General features: G+C 37.4%; 1 protein-coding gene across 2 annotated transcripts in view; it reads left to right on the forward strand.

Moving 5' to 3' along the window:
• Positions 1–19911, forward strand: part of GGACT (gamma-glutamylamine cyclotransferase) — a 39373-nt gene extending 19462 nt beyond the window's left edge. For both annotated transcript variants that reach the window (XM_053704914.1, XM_053704913.1), the window contains exon 2: positions 19052–19911. In XM_053704914.1, the coding sequence (XP_053560889.1) occupies positions 19059–19529 (471 nt within the window). In that variant the 5' untranslated portion in view covers positions 19052–19058 and the 3' untranslated portion in view covers positions 19530–19911. The remainder of the gene's footprint in view (positions 1–19051) is intronic.
• Positions 19912–20207: the final 296 nt, after the last annotated feature.

The following is a 20207-nucleotide window of genomic DNA, read 5'->3' on the forward strand; positions in this document are numbered from 1 at the left end:
CAAAATCCTCAGTGACCCTACACAACACCCACAACTTTGGTCATTTTATGTGTGCAGGAAATCCTCCCACTTAATTGATGGTCCAATTAAAACTGATCCTTCCATGGCCAAAATAGTGGGTGTGTGTGTGTAGAGGCTTGTTTTGCAAAACTTTCAACTACTTAAAAGCAACAGTTAATGTAATACAAAGAAAGATAACTATCATATAATACATATTATAACCATTCACAATTATTTCATAAACAAAGTAAATCTTTGTAATTTAATTACTATATATGTGAAAAATGAAAAAATATATAATAAATAAATAAATAGAATTTGCAATATAAGTTTTAAGTGACAGCTGTATATAAACCTATAATCAACCTATACTAAAAGGGTATTCTGAGACAGCCCTTGCCGAGGTAAAGAAAGAGGTGGATCAGGTAGAAAGACAAGATCTCTTTCAATCTGATAGTACTCAAAGACAGAGTAGATTTAATAAACTTAAATTTATTACTGCATACAGTGTTGAGTATGGAAAAATATGTGACATCATACGTAAGGCACTTCCTATTTTGGTTACTGATGACAGTCTTAAAACCATACTTGAAGAAGGTACTTGCTTTGTATCAAGAAAAGCCCAAACATTAGGGAATTTATTGTCACCATCCATGTTGCCAAGATCCCAACAAAGAAAAAATTGGCTTTCTATCAAACCAGGTTTTTTCAAATGTGGTAGTAAGAGGTGCAAGTCTTGCTCCTATGCTTCTTTTGGAGCAAGTTTTGTGTCCACTACCAACAATAAAGCTTTTGAAATTCGGGAGCATATGACTTGCAGTTCTTGCTATGTCATTTATCTTCTTACATGCAAGGGCTGTTTGAGGCAGTATGTAGGTCAAACGACCCTTGCTTTGAAAGATCGTTTTCTGGAACATTTACGTTCTATAGAGGACCCGGAGTCTACTACTCCAGTATCCATGCATTTCAAAAAATGTCACAACTCTGATAGTTCCCTTTTGACGTTTCAGGCCATCCAACTCATATCCAGGCACCCAAGGGGTGGTAACAGAGGAGTAATTTTGAGTAAAAAGGAGGTCTTTTGGATTTTTCATTTAGACACACGTCTTCCTAAGGGATTGAACTCAGAGTGGGACGTGAAATTGTATGTAGATCAATAAGGCATTAGCAATTAACATTTATTTTAGTATAGGTTGATTATAGGTTTATATACAGCTGTCACTTAAAACTTACATTGCAAATTCTATTTATTTATTATATATTTTTTCATTTTTCACATATATAGTAATTAAATTACAAAGATTTACTTTGTTTATGAAATAATTGTGAATGGTTATAATATGTATTATATGATAGTTATCTTTCTTTGTATTACATTAACTGTTGCTTTTAAGTAGTTGAAAGTTTTGCAAAACAAGCCTCTACACCCCCCCCCCACTATTTTGGCCATGGAAGGATCTGTTTTAATTGGACCATCAATTAAGTGGGAGGATTTCCTGCACACATAAAATGACCAAAGTTGTGGGTGTTGTGTAGGGTCACTGAGGATTTTGTGCTTCATGCAATAGGAAACGCGTCTGACCTGTTTTTTCCCTGACTGGTGCTGCCAGCCATTACACGTTGATAAGCTTTGTAATGTGATTTTGTCAACATTGCAATAAATCACCTTTCTACATGTTCCTGAAGCCTGAGTCTCCCTTTTGTGCTGGGTGCGCTGACTTTCTGTGTTGCTGATTATGAATAAGATAGGGGAAAGCGGACAACCCTGCCTTGTGCCATTGTGGATAAAGAAGGGATCGGAAATCATATTATTTACTCTAACCCTTGCTGATGGTGCATGATAAAGGCTCTGAATTCTACGAAGCATACCCTCACCCAGACCCACCTCCCTAAGAGTAGCAAATAAAAAATCCCAGTTTAGGCGATCAAACGCTTCCTCAGCGTCTGTGGAAATAACCACCATATCCGTGTTTGTATGTTTAGCGTGATCTATTAATTGAAGTGATCTGATGGTGTTATCCCTGGCCTCTCGACCAGGCACAAAGCCAGCCTGATCAGAGTGGATAATCTGTGGGAGTATTCGGTTCAACCTATTAGCCAGTATTTTTGTAAAGATTTTTAAATCAGTGTTCAATAAAGAGATGGGCCTGTAATTACCGGGATGCGTGGGGGATTTACCTGGTTTGGGAATCACTGAAATCTGGGCTTCTAAGTATTCCGGGGGGAGATGTCCTTCCTTATCTATATACCTATATAACTCTAATAGATGTGGCGCTAAGATATCCTTATATGTTTTGTAATATTTGTTTGAAAACCCGTCTGGTCCAGGACTTTTATGTGATGGAAGGTCATTAATAACTTTCAGTATTTCATGTAGTTTGATCGGTTCGTCTAAGCTCTCTTTGTCCTCTCTTTGAATCTTACTCAAATCTGCACTTTGAATATGTGTCTAATAATTCTGCTTGCGTTAACCGTTCACTACAGGGGAGATTGTAAAGATTCCCATAGTAGGTCATGAATGATTTAGCTATCAGATTTGAGTCCGACGTTTCCGTGCCGTCGTCTGCTGTTATATTGAGAATGTAGTTGTGTAATGTTTTACGCTTTAAGGCCTTAGCGAGCAGGGTACCAGATTTGTTACCTCCATGGAAGTATATCTTCCTAAGATATAGAGCCTTTACGCATGCCTCCTTATGTAAGTAGTTTTGTAGCTGGGATCGTGATGTGGCTAGCACATGCAAAAGATCCTGTCTCTGGGGATCACTTTTATGTGAATTTTCGTCAGTTTGTACTTTCTGTAGTAGTGTTTTGTATTGTGCTAGCGAAGAACGCTTTTTAATAGCTTTCTGTTTCAGCAACAACCCCCTGAGAACAGCCTTATGTGCGAACCAAGTCATTGGAGTGTACATCATGGAGTTGCAGTTTAGCTGAAAGTACTCTGTCAAAGCTTCCTGGGTTTGTTGTATGACTAGTGGGTCATGTAGCATAGCCTCATCCAGTCTCCAGTGAAACGGGTGTATTGGTACCAAGGGCCAGGTCAGAGTCAACGATATTGAGGAGTGGTCAGACCATGTTATTGGAGAAATATCAGCGTCTGTAACTAATGGCATATTACTATGGTTAATAAACCAATAGTCTATGCGAGTATGATTTGGCTGGATTAGAATAAAATGAATAGTTGCGTGCGGTGGGGTGAAGTGTGCGCCAGGTATCCAAAAGGGTGAGGCCCCTTAATGTGTTAAGAATTAGATTTCTAGTTTTAGACGTAGTGATACTGCGGCCTTGTGAACAATCTAAAGTCGGGAACAATGCTACATTTAGATCTCCCCCTAACAGGAGTATGCCTTTTTGGATCTCTAGGAGTTTGTTACTGACTGTCGTCAAAAAGTGGGCTTGTCCTGTGTTGGGTGTGTATACGTTAGCCAGGGTAATTGGTCTATTAAACAACATACCCACTAGTATTATATAGCGACCTTCTCTATCCACCAATTTCTCCAACAGCTGGAAGTGTGTATTTTTATTGAATAATATTCCCGCCCCATTCTTTTTCTCTGTGTTAGAGTGAAGGTACGAAGTGGGGAAATCTCTAGATTTGAATGTAGGTTCTTTGTTGGTGACAAAATGGGTTTCTTGAACAAAAATAATGTTAGCTTTTTCTTTTCTCCCCCAATTAAGCGCTATGGATCTTTTAGTTGGGGAATTTAGGCCCTTACAGTTTTGAGAGATTAGTTTAATTTCCTTAATTTGTGTACCTGCGTCGGTGTTGTGGGATAAAGCTCATTACCTTACGTCGGATGAGTTGCCCAGTCATGTAGCGTCTATACTCAGCCATCGCAGTGTCAAAGAAAACGGCACCATTGAAGTGTTGGTCCGGCCCACCCCTGCCTGTGGTTAGATAGTGGATGGGAGTAACTCTTTTATACGTGTATACAAAAACATCTCTTAGTCCTGGATCAGAAGTAAGCAATACAAAAGTATCATTATTTCGGCATAAACAACAAAACAATAAATAATACAACCAAACAATAAACCTGAAAACAAAAAAAATGTCATAACAAATATTCCCTTTAAAACCTTCCCAAGTAATATTGGGGTTCATAGGGGAATTAGTTCAACCTAACGAGGTTGAAAGGCACCTGTTGATGACCTCTGCTGGCTCTTCTGCCCCTCTGATGGCCGCTCTGATCATTAGATAGTCCAGTTAGTTGTGATGTTAAGAATAGCTGGTATGGGGTTTCCAGGCAAAACAGCAGGGGCGCATCATGATAGAAGGCTCTAACTCAGTCAAAACAGCTCCTTTCTGCATACAAAATATGCAATTGTGTTCCCCATTCTCTCCCCTCACTTCTCACTTGGTTCTGTCAGTCCAAACATGTCTGGACCAGCGATAATCTCCCTCAATGCTAGGTCAAATGTGAAGCTTCAGCAGAAAAAATCCATGTCAGTTCATGGCTAGCTCCGCCCCCCCTACACTGGATTTTTATATCAGTATCTGTGCTTCTTATTCTTTATAGTAGTGTCTATTACATGCAGTTATATGAAAATGAGTGTACACTGTCCCCTTAAATGACTGCTGCAGTCTTACGTCTACCCAGGATAGCCCCTTCCTAAGATTAACAATATTATCTTCACTGGGAATACTATCAGTGCTCATACAAGAAATAAAGCTGTCTAATCAGGGCTTATCCAGGAGGTTTTCCTAAACAAATAATCAGATAACAGGTAACTATGTTCCCTCTTAGGCTGTCTGCCAGGTCACAGTTTCGGATATAGGTTTGTCACAGTTCCCCTTGCATTCAAAAACTGATTGGTTAACGTCCGGTGGGACTTGCAGTCAGGTTGGGGTGGCTAGAACTGTAAACCCAGTCTCCTAATCCCAGTTGCCTTTAAATAGACACCCTCCTAGGTCACAAGTTTTAAATTTTTTACAAAAACAATTTACACAATACAACACATAACAATAATAAATCAATAAACAAAGCCTCTTAGGATAGCGTCACCCAGAACGCCAAACAGCTCTGACCCCTTACTCAGAGACACTCAATTACTGTTAAACTAAAAAAAAAAAAATGTTCTTACCATTCAGAAGACCGGTCTTAATTGAATGTCCCTGGAGCAGAAAGTCTTTGCCACTTGGACTGCTGTCTGAGATTTTGCCATCCGGCCGACTACGCCATGTGTTGGTGATATACTCACCCTGGACTGAATAACTTCTTCAGACCAAGACAGGTTAAAAAGAGTTTGTTTATTGATTACACACTGCAGTATGGAGAGAAACAATACAAAGTTTTCTCTGGGGGGTCAGCCCCATTAAACAAGACTGTCCTCTCTTGACTAATAATGCCAGCATACAAATTAACCCATTCAGACCTCAAAAAGCACTGCAAAAAACAGACAAATATTGCTTATTATTTTTAACAATAGTTTAATTAGGTATATTGCATTGTGGAGGTTGGCGGTTTAGGGGTTAATACGTTTATTATTAGTTGCGATGTGGGGGATTTGCAGATACAGGGGTTTTGACGTGTCAGCTTTTTTTTTTTTGGAAGGAGTGTTAGACTTTTAAGGGATATTTAACTTTTTTTTGTTTTTTTTTGCGCCAGCAGTTTATGAACTTAAGTCACTGGCGACTCCAGGAATGTGTATATTTAGACACATTTCTGGACATTGCTAGTTTATTTGACTTACGGCAGTTTATGAACTTCCTGCGGGGTTTATGTGATTCCCTAATGTGCAAGGGGAAATTACGGGCAACGTGGGTTGCAGCAGTTACACTGAAGCTTGCGCCGCATATGTAATTGCGCCCATAGTTTTTAAAATAACTTTTTTTCACTACCCTTTGTTTTTTTAAATTTTCTTAGCCCACTGGTTTTCAAACCTTTCCTCAGGCCTCTCCATAACAGGCCACATTTTGAGGATATCTGAACTAGAACATAGGTGAAATAATAAGCGGATTAGTAAACATTGTCAATCTGTAATCAAGTTACTGTGTTTGTTACTTTGCTTCCAGCAAGGACATTCTTGGATTATACATTCATTCAAAGACAGTGCATTTGTGGGAGCAATGTTTATCCTGTTGTTCATATTATCTTTTATTTGCTAAATTGTTTTATGTATATTTAAATGGTGTATTTTTTGCATATATAGATATATAAGAACTTTTATCTGAATCATATTTAGAGTGCAGACTAAGCGCTGAAGTATTTCTGTTTTTTTGTATTGATTAATAAACCTGGTTATTTTACCTGCTCTCATCCAAGGTTATCTAGAAAACCTGGCCTGTTGGGGAGGCCTGAGGACAGGTTTAAAAACCAGAGCCTTGGCCAATGCGCTGTATCGTATTGATATACGAACATGAATGCTCCTTGTGAATGCATCGTCTGCAAATGTACATTTTGGGATGTCCCGCAAAACCACTCAACTCCGTTTCGCTCAGTAAATTTGACAGCTCACAGCTTTATATTGTTTAACCACTTAAGGACAAGGCCATTTTTCAATTTCTTACCATTAAGGACAAGGGCTATTTTTACATTTTTGCAGTGTTTGTGTTTAGCTGTAATTTTCCTCTTACTCATTTACTGTACCCACACATATTATATACCGTTTTTCTCGACATTAAATGGACTTTCTAAAGATACCATTATTTTCATAATATCTTATAATTTACTATAAAAAAATTATAAAATATGAGGAAAAAATTGAAAAAAACACACTTTTTCTATCTTTGACCCCCAAAATCTGTTACACATCTACAACCACCAAAAAACACCCATGCTAAATAATTTCTAAATTTTGTCCTGAGTTTAGAAATGCCCAATGTTTACATGTTCTTTGCTTTTTTTGCAAGTTATAGGGCAATAAGTACAAGTAGCACTTTGCTATTTCCAAACCACTTTTTTTCAAAATTAGCGCTAGTTACATAGGAACACTGATATCTTTCAGGAATCCCTGAATATCCCTTGACATGTATATATTTTTTTTTTAGAAGACATCCCAAAGTATTTATCTAGGCCCATTTTGGTATATTTCATGCCACCATTTCACCGCCAAATGAGATCAAATAAAAAAAAATGTTCACTTTTTCACAATTTTTTTTCACAAACTTTAGGTTTCTCACTGAAATTATTTACAAACAACTTGTGCAATTATGGCATAAATGGTTGTAAACGCTTCTCTGGGATCCCCTTTGTTCAGAAATAGCAGACATATATGGCTTTGGCGTTGCTTTTTGATAATTAGAAGGTCTCTAAATGCCACTACGCACCACACGTGTATTATGCCCAGCAGTGAAGGGGTTAATTAGGGAGCATGTAGGGAGCTTCTAGGGTTAATTTTAGCGTTAGTGTAGTAGATATCCCCAAGTATTGATCTAGGCCCATCTTGGTATATTTCATGCCACCATTTCACCGCCAAATGCGATCAAATGAAAAAAAAGTTACATTTTTCACAATTTTAGGTTTCTCACTGAAATTATTTGCAAACAGCTTGTGCAATTATGGCACAAATGGTTGTAAAGCTTCTCTGGGATCCCCTTTGTTCATAAATAGCAGACATATATGGCTTTGGCGTTGCTTCTTGGTAATTAGAAGGCCGCTAAATGCCGCTGCGCACCACATTTGTATTATGCCCAGCAGTGAAGGGGTTAATTAGGTAGCTTGTAGGGAGCTTGCAGGGTTAATTTTAGCTTTAGTGTAGAGATCAGCCTCCCACCTGACGCATCACACCCCCTGATCCCTCCCAAACAGCTCTCTTCCTTCCTGCACCCCACAATTGTCTCCGCCATCTTAAGTACTGGCAGAAAGTCTGCCAGTACTAAAATAAAAGGTATCTTTTTAAAAAAAATTTTTTTAGCATATTTACATATGCTGATGTGTAGGATCCCCCCTTAACCCACAACCTCCCTGATCCCCCCCCCCCCCCCCAAACAGCTCTCTAACCCTCCCCCTCTACCTTATTGGTAGCCATCTTGGGTACTGGCAGCTGTCTGCCAGTACCCAGTTTACTAAACAAAATGCTCTATTTTTTCTGTAGTGTAGCTTCCCCCCCAAAAGACCAAACCCCCACCCCTCCCAGATCCCTTAGATGTTTTTTTTAATTAAATTTGGGACCCCACTCTATCCCACTTTTATTCAAAAAGATTTCTGTAGTGTAGCCATTCCCACCCGCTTCCACCCTGTACACGCGCGCGCCCCCGGCTATCCCGGCCACGATCCCACCCCCCTCGACATCATAGGGCCCATCGATGGCCGCCCACCCGCTTCCCACATCAGCTCCCACCCACCAACGATACCGGCCATCGATGTCCGGTGCAGAGAGGGCCACAGAGTGTCTCTCTCTGCATCGGATGGCCAAGGGGTGTTATTGCAGGATGCCTCGATATTGAGGCATCACTGCAATAACCGGAAAGAGGCTGGAAGTGATCAGGATCACTTCCAGCCGCTTTAAACCCCTAATGTCGTACAGGGTACATCGCTGGTCTTTAAAGACCAGTTTGTGCAAGACGTACCCTATACGACATGAGTCATTAAGGGGTTAAGGGACAGTATACACCAATTTTCATATAACTGCATGTAATAGACACTACTATAAAGAAGAATATGCACAGATGCTGATCTAAAAATCCAGTATAAAACATTTTTAAAAAGTACTTAGAAGTTCCCAGTTTAGCACTGTTGATGAGGTGGTCTGGGATACCCACTGAAAGGGGCTGGGTAAACAAAAAGAGCAGACACTACGCACCTTCCCCCCTCTCTTCATATGAAAAGACAGATAACATAAATAGGAGCCAGCAGGAGTCTGTAAACGTGTGTATACATCTGACACTGTGGGTCTGAAAATCAGCACAATGTTCTTAAAAAATAAGCAAAACTATAATTTTTTTATAAAACCACTACCAGACGGGCTATATAAATGGCCATCTACAAAACATTTATGCAAAGAAAAATCCAATGTACAATGTCCCTTAACGGCAAGAGGCTTCATTAAAACAGGGTAATTATAGACAAAAGATTATGCAGCTGGGAAAAAACATAACGTTTTTTTTTCTAGGACACGCACAACACCGCTATCTTTCTACCACTACCTGTTACAGCACTAAAAATGTGAGACACACAAATAAATAGCTCATGCACATGCGAGCGCACACACTCAAGATAACAGTAACTTAGTCTAATAGATATAGTTGAGTTCAAAATAGGTCAGTGCACTACTTAGAGTCTAAATCGTAATATTAACAGCGGTCCTGAAATAGGAGAGGAAGAAAAGAAGGCCATTAGGTATAAAAAGCCTCCGTAAACCTAAAGCTTCTTTTAGGGTGGCGCGTAGAGTAAGTACTGAATCAAATTGTTTAGATGGTGACTAGGTGTGTGGTGTATGAAATTGTTTGTGAGATATGTTTTCCATAAGGATTCCATTTAGGAATAGGCGTAATTTAAAGTGACAGTCTAGCAGTGGCGGTTCTAGACAAATTTTACTGGGGGGGCCAAGGTGGGGCCAGTGTTTAATCAGGGGGGCACATTAAAAAAACAGAAACAAATGATTTTATATATATAATATATATATATATATGTGTGTGTATAAATGTATATATATTTATAATTTGTGTATATATATATATATATATATATATATACATACACACATCCATTCACACACACACACACACATATATATATATATATATATATATATATATACACACACATATACACACACATCCATACACATATATACACACATACACACACATATATACACACATACACACACATATATACACACATACATACTCACATATATATACACACACACACACACACACATACATACACAAACACATATACACACACATACATACATACACACACACATAGATACATACATACATACACACACACATATATATATATATATATATATATATATATATATATATATATATATACAGTATATATTTACTTCACTTTGTTAACCCCACTTCACTTTGTTAACCCCACACTTTGACTAGACAGCGTTTCAGGGACAGGGAAGCAGATAAATAGCCTTGATCTTGTCCGGTATTTTTCAGTCAGCTCAGTGGCCAGCTCAGGGGGGCCACAGGGGGGGCCAGGGACATTTTTAATGGGGCCTGGCCCCTGTGAGCCCCTGTGTAGAACCGCCCCTGCAGTCTAGTCCAAAATAAACTTTCATGATTCATATAGAGAATGTAATTTTGAACAACTTTCCATTTTACTTTTATCACCAATTTTGCTTTGTTCTCTTTGTATTCTTAGTTGAAAGCTAAACCTAGGAGGTTCATATGCTAATTTCTAAGCCCTTGAAGGCCGCCTCTTCTCTCAGGGCATTTTGGAACGTTTTCATCTCTAGAGGGTGTTAGTTCATGTGTGTCATATAGATAACACTTTGCTCACGCACGTGGAGATCCACAGAGCCAGCTCTGATTGTCTCAAATGGATGTCTGTCAAAAGAACTGAAATAAGGGGGCAGTTTGCAGAGGCTTAGATACAAGGTAATCACAGAAGTAAAAAGTATATTTATATAACTGCGTTGGTTATGCAAAACTGGGGAATGGGTAATAAAGGAATTGTTATTAAACAATAACAATTCTGGTGTAGATTGTCCCTTTAATCTTCATAAAATAATATTCTTCTAGTAGTAAGGTACAATTAAATTCCTGTTTCCATTGTGTCAGGGATGGAATCTTATCTGACTTACAGTTTCTTGCAATAAGAATTTTAAGGCTAGTACATTAAATAATTTTTTCTTTGACATTGTAAATTTTTTAGGAGTTTTATTGAAAATCCACAAGCATGGGTCTAAGGGAACTCTAATATCTTACTTGTTTCATTTGAGATGTCTGTCCAAATAGACGACAAGCTAGGGCATTGCCACCAGATATGAGCCATATGTCCATTAGGCGCACTTCATCTCCAACACTGTGCAGCGTTTTTTTACTTTTTTTTTTTACAAGGTACTGGCGTTAAGTACCACCTCTGTAAATTTTTTGAGTTAAGTTCTAAAAATGTAAATGATATAGAGGATTCCTTAACAATAGTGTAAATGTGTTGTAATTCAGTGTACAATATACTTATCTCTAGTTCCGTATTCCATCAATCTATGTAGTATGGGATATCGCCAGGGGAAGAATGTTGTAAAATGACATGAAAGGTAGAGGGTATATTTGGTGGGAGAGGATTTTCCGCAAAGAGATTCAAAAGTCATTAAGGGATCGAAGGATGTTCTTGTTCTGAGGTTCATGATGTAAGAATGACATTGACTGTAAAATAGCCAGTTTTTTTAAGGCTATGAAGCCAGATTCCCATAAGTCAGTTGCAGTGGTTAGCTTTTGATCATCCTCTAAGTGGCATATCATTAAGATTCTATAGGGTGGGCCTAGTATTTTGTTAACGTGTCTGTCCTGGGATGAATTCCATATTATATACTAATGGAGTCAGGGGTGATATTTTGGAGGACATACAGTATGTGGATAGTCCACTAGTATTTTAGCCCAGACATTCTAGGTTTCACTCATGATTTGCGAAGCTCCTTTAAAAATGTTGTCTCTCTCTCTAGGTGTCCAAGTGAGGGAGCTGTGCAATACTGTGTTCTAGTTGAATCCAAATTTTATTATGAAAGTTAGAAAACCAGTCAATAATTAATTGGAGATAAATTGCCTGTCTGTTCTTGTATAGGTCTGGGACGCCCAAACCGCCTGCAAGAAGATGTAGAAGATGAATGATTTTCTTACTAATCCTCGCTTTATGTTTATACCAAATAAATTTAAATATTTTTTGTAAGGAGGTAATAAAAGTAATTGGGAGATGGATAGGAAGTGTTTGGAATAGGTATAATATTCTTGGGAGAATGTTCATTTTAAGAATATTAATTCTTCCAAGCCAGGAGATCTGTTTTCCCAGAGATTCCAGCAACAGACAAGGTAACAGAAGAACCAGGAGATGGCGCTCAAGATCACGTTCCAGGCAGTGAAATAACACTGATACAGAAGAAAAGAACAAGGAGAACCACTCACAGCCTAAAAAAGTGAACTTCTCGGATACAGAGGCTGAATCGGGAGAAGAAGAAGCATATACCCATGGGGACACAGGCGAGCAAGTCTACAGTGAAGAAGAAGATTTGAACTCTATAAGATCTAATAAGGATCACAGTAGACCTAATGATAGACCTTCTATTCTAAAAACAAGTAATAGTAATACCATTAAAAATAATCATCAAGCTAGCAATCAACATAGCAAAACCTACAGAGGTAGAGGTTCCAATAAAAATGTACTTACTTGGGGAAAAGGTAGAGGAGGTCCTAGTAATAGATCCAGCTAAAAAATATTCTAACATTAGCAACAGGAGTGACCCAGAAGATAGGGAAAATACTGAAAGTATGGAACAGGTTTTTTACCTCCCCCAAGAAAGACCCGGAGTGGGGGGATCAGGAAGAGGATTGACAGGCAAAAATCGGTATTTACTAAGAACATACAAAAATTAAACAGAGAAACCTATGTAAACTCACAAGATAGGGTATTAGAGATAGTGGGTAATGTCATTAATGCCTCAGGAATAGAGCTTACAGAGAACCAATATAGAGTGTTAAACATGGGTTTAGCACCGTCTTGCAAGTTTAAGCTATTTAACACACTTATAGATTTAAATGGCCTAGTCCGAAATTTAACATTAAAGAGACATTTCTTGGAAAGTTTGGATAACATGGCATCCCCTATTGACCAAGAACAAACATTACCATACTTGATTTTGATGAGATGTGTAGCGTTTTATCCCATACAGAGCAGAGGAGATGTACTGGAATTGTTCCACAGAAGTATAGAAAAAGAACTAACCACACTACACGCACAACAGGGAACTAACAAACAGAATTTAACCATAATCCAGAGAAAAGCTTTGGATGAACTTAAAAACAATGAACAGATTGTGATCAGAAAGTCAGATAAGGGGGGCACCACAGTCATCTTAAAGAAAGAGGACTACATTATGGAAGCACTACGTCAATTAAATGACAGGGATACTTACCTAAAAATACAAGGTAATCTCAAAAATCAGATCCAGGAACAGATTTGGTCCTTGGTAGACGAGGGAGTAGAAAAAAGGTACATAGATAGCAAGACAGCATCATTTCTATGTGTCCCTCATCCCAAGACACCAGTCTTCCATATGTTCCCTAAAGTGCATAAGTCCCTAGATGACATTAAGGGTAGACCCATTGTCTCAGGGATAGGGTCAGCACTTGAACCCCTTTCTGAATGGGTGGACAGCATCCTTCAACCAATGGTGGTCCAGCTGTGGAGTTATCTCAGAGATACAAAACATCTTTTGAATTTACTCTCTGATTTCAAGTAGAAAGATGTCCACAGCTGGATCACCATAGACGCTGTCTCACTCTATTCTTCTATCCCACATGTTTGGGGATTGGAAGCGATAAAGTATTTTCTTACCACGGCAACCAATTTTGACTCTGATCAAGTTGATTTCTTTGTTGAAATTGTGCGTTATCTATTGGAGAACAATTATTTTGAGTTTGAGACCTCGTTCTATCTCCAGAGGTGTGGGACAGCCATGGGTGCAAATTTTGCGCCGTCCTACGCTAACTTATTTCTTGGCTGGTGGGAGGCGTCCCACATCTTTGGAGATAGAAATAAGTTTCGTTCATCCATCTCCCTCTACAGGAGGTTTATTGATGATTTGATCATGGTGTGGAATGGCACGCAGGAAGAAGCCTTTTTGTTTTTGGATTACTTAAATACCAATAAAATGGGCATTAGATTCACTATGGAGTTACACAGTACAACAATCAACTACTTAGATGTGACCCTGTCGGCTGACAGAGTAGAAAAGAAGGTTGAAACACGTACATATTGTAAGCCCATAGCAAAAAATAATCTCCTACACAGTTCCAGCAATCACCCAAAGAATTTGGCTAGAGCAATTGCTAAAGGGCAATTTACCTGAATGAAGCGTTACTGCTCCAAGGAGGGAGATTACTGGGAGGAATGTAAGAGATTAAGTAATGACTTAGTACAGAGGGGCTATAGCACCAGAACCATTTTGAAAACATGAAAGGAAGTTGATGACATTCCAAGGCAAGCACTACTAAAGGAAAAAGTAAGTGTTTCTGATGAGAAGTATAGAAGTAATAGTCAAGTCACCTTTGTCACTAGTTATAGTGATCAGTATCAAGATATCTGTAAAATTGTCAGAAAACATATGCCAATTCTTTTGGCGGATACCAAGCTTAAAGGAATTGTAGACATAGGGTGTAGATTTTCCTACCGAAAAAGCATCACCTTGGGTAATATTCTTTCCCCTACAGTGCTCCCCTAAAGGAATAGAGGTAGTAGTTGGCTTACACATAAAGGAACTTTCAAATGTGGTAACATAAGATGTAAAGCGTGTGATTACATCTTAGTTAGTTCTCAATTTACATCATACAGGACGGGCAAAACCTTTGATACTTCTCAGTGTATAAATTGTAGCATGTGCTATATTGTCTAGACTCTATCTTATATCTTGTGTAGAATGCAAATTGCAGTACGTAGGCCTCACCACAAGGGAGGTGAGGTCTCGCTTTCGCGAACACTTGAGCAATATTAATTGCAAAAAAGAATGTTCAGCATTAGCAACACATTTTATATTCAAACATGGCCAATCAGTAAATACATTTAGATGGCAAGCCATAGAATTGGTAAAAAACCCTAGGAGAGGAGGTGACAGAGATAAAGAATTGTATCGCAGAGAAGCATTCTGTATATTTAAACTTGAGACTAGATATCCTGGGGGATTTAACTCAACGTATGATATCATGAATCACTGGGAGAGAGTTATCTATTTAGGTCTGCTAGGTATCTTACTTAAGGGGAGTAACTAAAGAAAAGGTGAAATGACAGTTCATTAGTACTAATATAGATTAAGCCCCTGCTAATGGTTGACATAATCAAAACTAAAGCAAATGGGAAAGGTAATTTTAACAGTAGAATTATAAATATAGTTACTGCATCCTTTCCATTTAAAATATGTTTAAACTAGTACCCCTTTATCCTTGTAATGTATAATCTTCCAACTGCAGAGGTAATTATAATATTGTGACTATGGGAGACAGTTTCTATTGACCTTATATAAAACAAGACTCTTTATTCGTATTTAAATATGTTTTTACCTTTGCACTAATTACGTTGAGTTGAACCTCTTGTCCTAATAATTGCTTTGATACTTATTTATGCAATAACATCATTAAGCAGAACCTCTTGTTCTAACTAATGCTCCTATATTCCCATTAGGTTTGTTTAATTATGAACCTAAAAGTTCAATTGCTGCTGCCTATAAAAGATAAAAGCACAATAATGACAATATTATATTGTCACTTACCAGGGATGAGTTATAGTTTCCTTTATCTTGAAGATTATTCCATTATATGGCCTAAAAGTACAGTACCCGCTATCATCTACCTCTAATTCATCATTCTCCATGCTAAAGAGTGTAAATTAATCTAGCATTTAGTCGCCATTTGCTAAGAATGCTTTACAAATTTGAGACAGGACCTCTTATTTCAACAAAATAAGTAACATAACGCTAGATAGTCAAATAGTGCAGGCTCTTTCTGCCTATCGCAAGTATTACAATGTCCTCCATATGAGTATGTTTATATAACTATTGTTAGTATTTAACTCTCTCTTGTTTTTTGAACTGCCTCTAGTATGATAATATAGTCAGTGTCCATTAATTGGTGTAGTATTGTTCACCCTTTAGGCACACGATATAGACACAAAAATAATATTAGTAGATAACGTCTCCTCTTCATTTGCAGTACCCTTTGTGTTAAAATGGAAAATTGTATATATACTCGTGTATATGTTGACAGTGAGTTTTAATCAATAACTGTCCATCTGTAGGTTCTAGGAGGTCTCCAGCATTTGTATATGTGAACTCAATAGTGTTACGAATTAAAGTCAGTTGATTAGAGACAGGTGAATTCTGTTATGAATTGAGTATATGAGAGAGTAGAACACTCGTCTCAGCCATATGTGAATACGGGGCAACCCGAAACGCGTCCTACTGCTCGAGAGGATGTGTGTTACATTGTATTATTTTTAACCTCTCTCTTTTTATTTTTTTACATGTGTTGTATTTAGCCCTCATTGGTGAAACCTTGTCATTTTTTATTGGAGTCTAATAAAGGATTTTTTGTTACTAGCCGTCCTAGCAATCAATTTTTGGCCTGCATGATCTGTTTTCCCAACCATGCGGAAAGGCCTGAAATTATAGTTGAGAGAAGTGGTTTGTAGTTAAAGGTGTGAAACACTACAGTTTAAGAAGGGACATGGAATTGATGCATTACTTCCGGATCCATTTGAGTACTGCATTATAAGGGTGCCATTTAACATACACATACTACATTTTTTAATAATTCTAATGAAAGCCCTATTTCTGGCTTTTAGACAACCTTTTCTGCTACACGCTCCCTAAGGGGCCAGCAAGCACTGTCTATAACATGCAAATGCTGCAATTGCCCAAAGTAGCCATTACAGCATTTACAGGTTACAAGCACAGGTTTACAGAAAAGCAACAGATGTATAATGTCCTTAATGTAATTAATGTACCACTTCTATATTCTTAAATAGAGATTGAACAGTCTCTCTAATGTTGCTGTCATTGGTGATATTAGTGAATATGGTGACAGCGGAGACCCTTTGTGGGGAATACATCTTCATGAGATGACCTTTGCTGATTACAGTTGGAGCCATCATACTTAGAATCTATGCTGATGAGACCTTTTACTACAGTACATTCATCATATTGCAGCTGGAAAACTGATAAATATCCATTGAGCTTTTATTCTTCTATTTAGTGCTTAATTGTTTTATGTGTTCTTGCTTCCTGACATCCAGATTTATTCGTTTTGACACTAAACTCTTGGATTTGAACAATTTTATTCACTATTCATTTTTGTGATTCAAAGTGAACACGAGTGCCTTAATCCCCTTATGAGAATTAATTGCATGGTTTCAAGCTCACCTTTGACCCTTTTCAATCCCTTTTGGGACCAGCTTCTGCCTGAAGGACCTTTGTTGGTTAGTTAAAACATAACTGTAAAGGTAATGATTCTTCTAATGAAACTGAGGAAGCAGAATGTCCTATTGTTGTATATAGGTCTGTAATTTCAAATTAATGTATCCTTTGTCAGCTGTAATTTGAGTTTCAACATTTAAGAAGTCTATAACTGAAGAAGTTTACTATCAACAAAACAGAAGATAAACTGCTTAAAAGAAACAAATCTAATTCCTAATTTTGAATATCAAACATATTTCTTCTTTTTTATCTTCATAAACACAGAAATATGCACTTTATTTCTAGTTGAGAAAGTGATTAGAATTTATATGTATGGTGAATGTCATATAAGAATTTTTTTTACCCATCCTTTTATACAAAACTGAATATGAAACCTTGCTGTACTTTGTTAGTATACTTGCAGCTAGCCAACAAAAAGAGGTATCTAAAACAATTAATAATATTAATAAAAAAAAGTATATGCGGAAAGTTAGAGGATATATATTTAGACTGTTGCATTAAAATCTGTTGTCATATTTATTAATAATCATAGACTTAACTACCAAGCATGCAACCACTCCCAGAGTAAGAAGGAAAATGGCAGCTGTACAGCTCAGGATAGGGTAGGAAATAAATGCAAACAATGTTTATGTAGATAAACAAAATTCATGAATGTGGTATCTGATCAACATAAAGTAAGCAATAATAATAATATTGTAATGTGAAGCAGGTAACTAGACTTCTTGCAATAAAGTCTGTGTCTGTTTAAACATAATGTTCCCAATCCACATCTGATGTTAGCTTTAAAATAAACCAACAACAGTCTCCAAAGAGATACCTCAAGTGGTAATTTTCGGTTATCCTAGGTTCATTAAAGGGATAGTTAAGTCAAAATTAAACTTTCATGATTCAGATAGAGTGTGTAATTTGAAACAGCTTTAATGTACTTGTTTTATCTCATTTGCTTTGTTCTCTTGGTATCCTTTGTTAAAAAACATACCTAGGTAGGCTCAGCAGCAGCAATGCACTACTGGGATCTAGCTGCAGATTGGTGGCTGCACTTAAGGTGATAGTAAATATTAGCGTTTGGGAAACACTGGGATTTACCAACGCAACAAATAAAGGGGACTTTCAGTCATGAAGTATAAAATACTTCATGCTGAAAGTTCCTTTATTTATCTGCAGCCTCAGGCCACCCACAGCAGAATGCTATTTTGCACTGAGGTACTCTTAGCCAATAGTGTGCTAGCTATCCGGCTTGATGCCAGCAGGCCCACATGGCTATTGGCTAAGAGGTGAGGAGGTCATCTCAGTGCAAAATAGTGTTCTGCCGTGGGAGGCCTGAGGCGCTTAGCACGGTGAACGCTGCAGACAAATAAAGGAACTTACAGCATGAAGTATTTTATACTCCCTGACTGAAAGTCCCCTTTATTTGTTGCAATGGTAAATCCTAGCGTTTCACAAATTTACAATCACTTTAATTACCCCTTGTCATTGGCTTATACAATATCTTCAGCTGACTCCCAGTAGTGCATTGCTGCTCCTTTAACAAATGATACCAAGAAGATGAAGTACATTCTATAATAGAAGCAAATTGGAAAGTTGGCTACAATTGTATGCTCTGTCTAAATCTTGAACAAACTAATTTAGGTTTCATGCCCCTATACAGAAATACAGAAATGATTTTTTGTAAGATTCATGCAGCATGCATTAAATTACCTTCAGATTCCCACCTTCAGTGCAGTTTATAAGGTTGGCAATCAACTTGTCATTTAAGTTCTTGTCAAATAAACAGAGGTATCTCTGATGTGGTTTGTCCTTTTTGCACAATACTTTATAAAACCTTTTTTTAAACAGTTTTGAGCAAAGTTTTCACGTATTATTTGTCTAAATTTGTCATTTTTGTATTTGTAAATGTATGTGGTAAATGAGTATTTTTCAAAGCACTAAGTTCTAAGACCTTAAGTATTTTTTTTTCTCTCCACAGAAAAAAAATGATAAATATCTTTGTATACGGTACCCTTAAGAAGGGGCAACCTAACTACCACATTATGACAAATGGTGAGCACGGAAAAGCTGTATATAAAGGAATAGGCAAAACCGGAGACAAGTATCCCTTGGTAATTGCAGAGAAAGGCAACGTTCCATTTTTGCTGAATGTCCCAGGAACAGGACACCATATTATTGGAGAGATATATTCTGTTGATGAGCACCTGCTTCAGTTCTTGGATAAATTTGAAAGCTGCCCAAACATGTACCAACGTACTCTCAAGGGGATTCAAATACTAGAGTGGGAAGATAAAGATGGCTCACCTATAGAGGAAGCAGCTGTTAACAGCGTCCTAGAGTGTTTTGTCTACAGCACAACAAGCTATCAGCCTGAGTGGCTTAGTCTACCTTATCATGACTGTTATGATTCTTTTGGAAAGCACGGCCTGCGCTTTATTAATCACCTGGATAGATAATAACAAGTGTACACCAGCATAATATACAGTCATCATCTAATAATGTACTATAATAATATTAAGTCATATACTTTGCAGTCTCACTCATCCCAAAAAGGCAATATTTAATGATACACAATAAAATATGTAGTTAAGCTCTTCATTCATTTATGTAACAGGTTTTAATTTATCAAATTTATTATAGATGAAAATGTGAACATCACAAGGTTAAAATGTATAAAGAGTCATTTGTCAAGTTTAAAAAATTGAGGCTCAGAAAAATGCAAACATAGTTTGAAATATTTGGCTTTTTTTGTACCTTAATATATTGATATTGGTATTGTGTATATTCTGCTGCTCTGATTTTGCTGTAACAAATTAAATTATACCTGACCGAACATAATCGTTAACAGCAGATTTTATTACATACCAATTGTATAGCTATAAGTTTATTAAATTCAGTAAATATATAAATATATGTTCTACAAACTGTCTTATCAGTTGTATGATGACAATACTATACTAACAACATTTAAATATTTAAGTGATATAATGAAAGCTATTGTCATTATTCTTTTACACAAACCCATGTAGCACAAGTTGACCAGAACCAGGTTGGTTATAGAATTCAATTTAACATTACTTGTGTATTAATTTAAGCCTGGACAGTCTATATTACAGTTTGCTGCCTCAGCTGGC

Source organism: Bombina bombina, chromosome 3, assembly GCF_027579735.1.
Source record: "Bombina bombina isolate aBomBom1 chromosome 3, aBomBom1.pri, whole genome shotgun sequence".
NCBI lineage: Eukaryota > Metazoa > Chordata > Amphibia > Anura > Bombinatoridae > Bombina > Bombina bombina.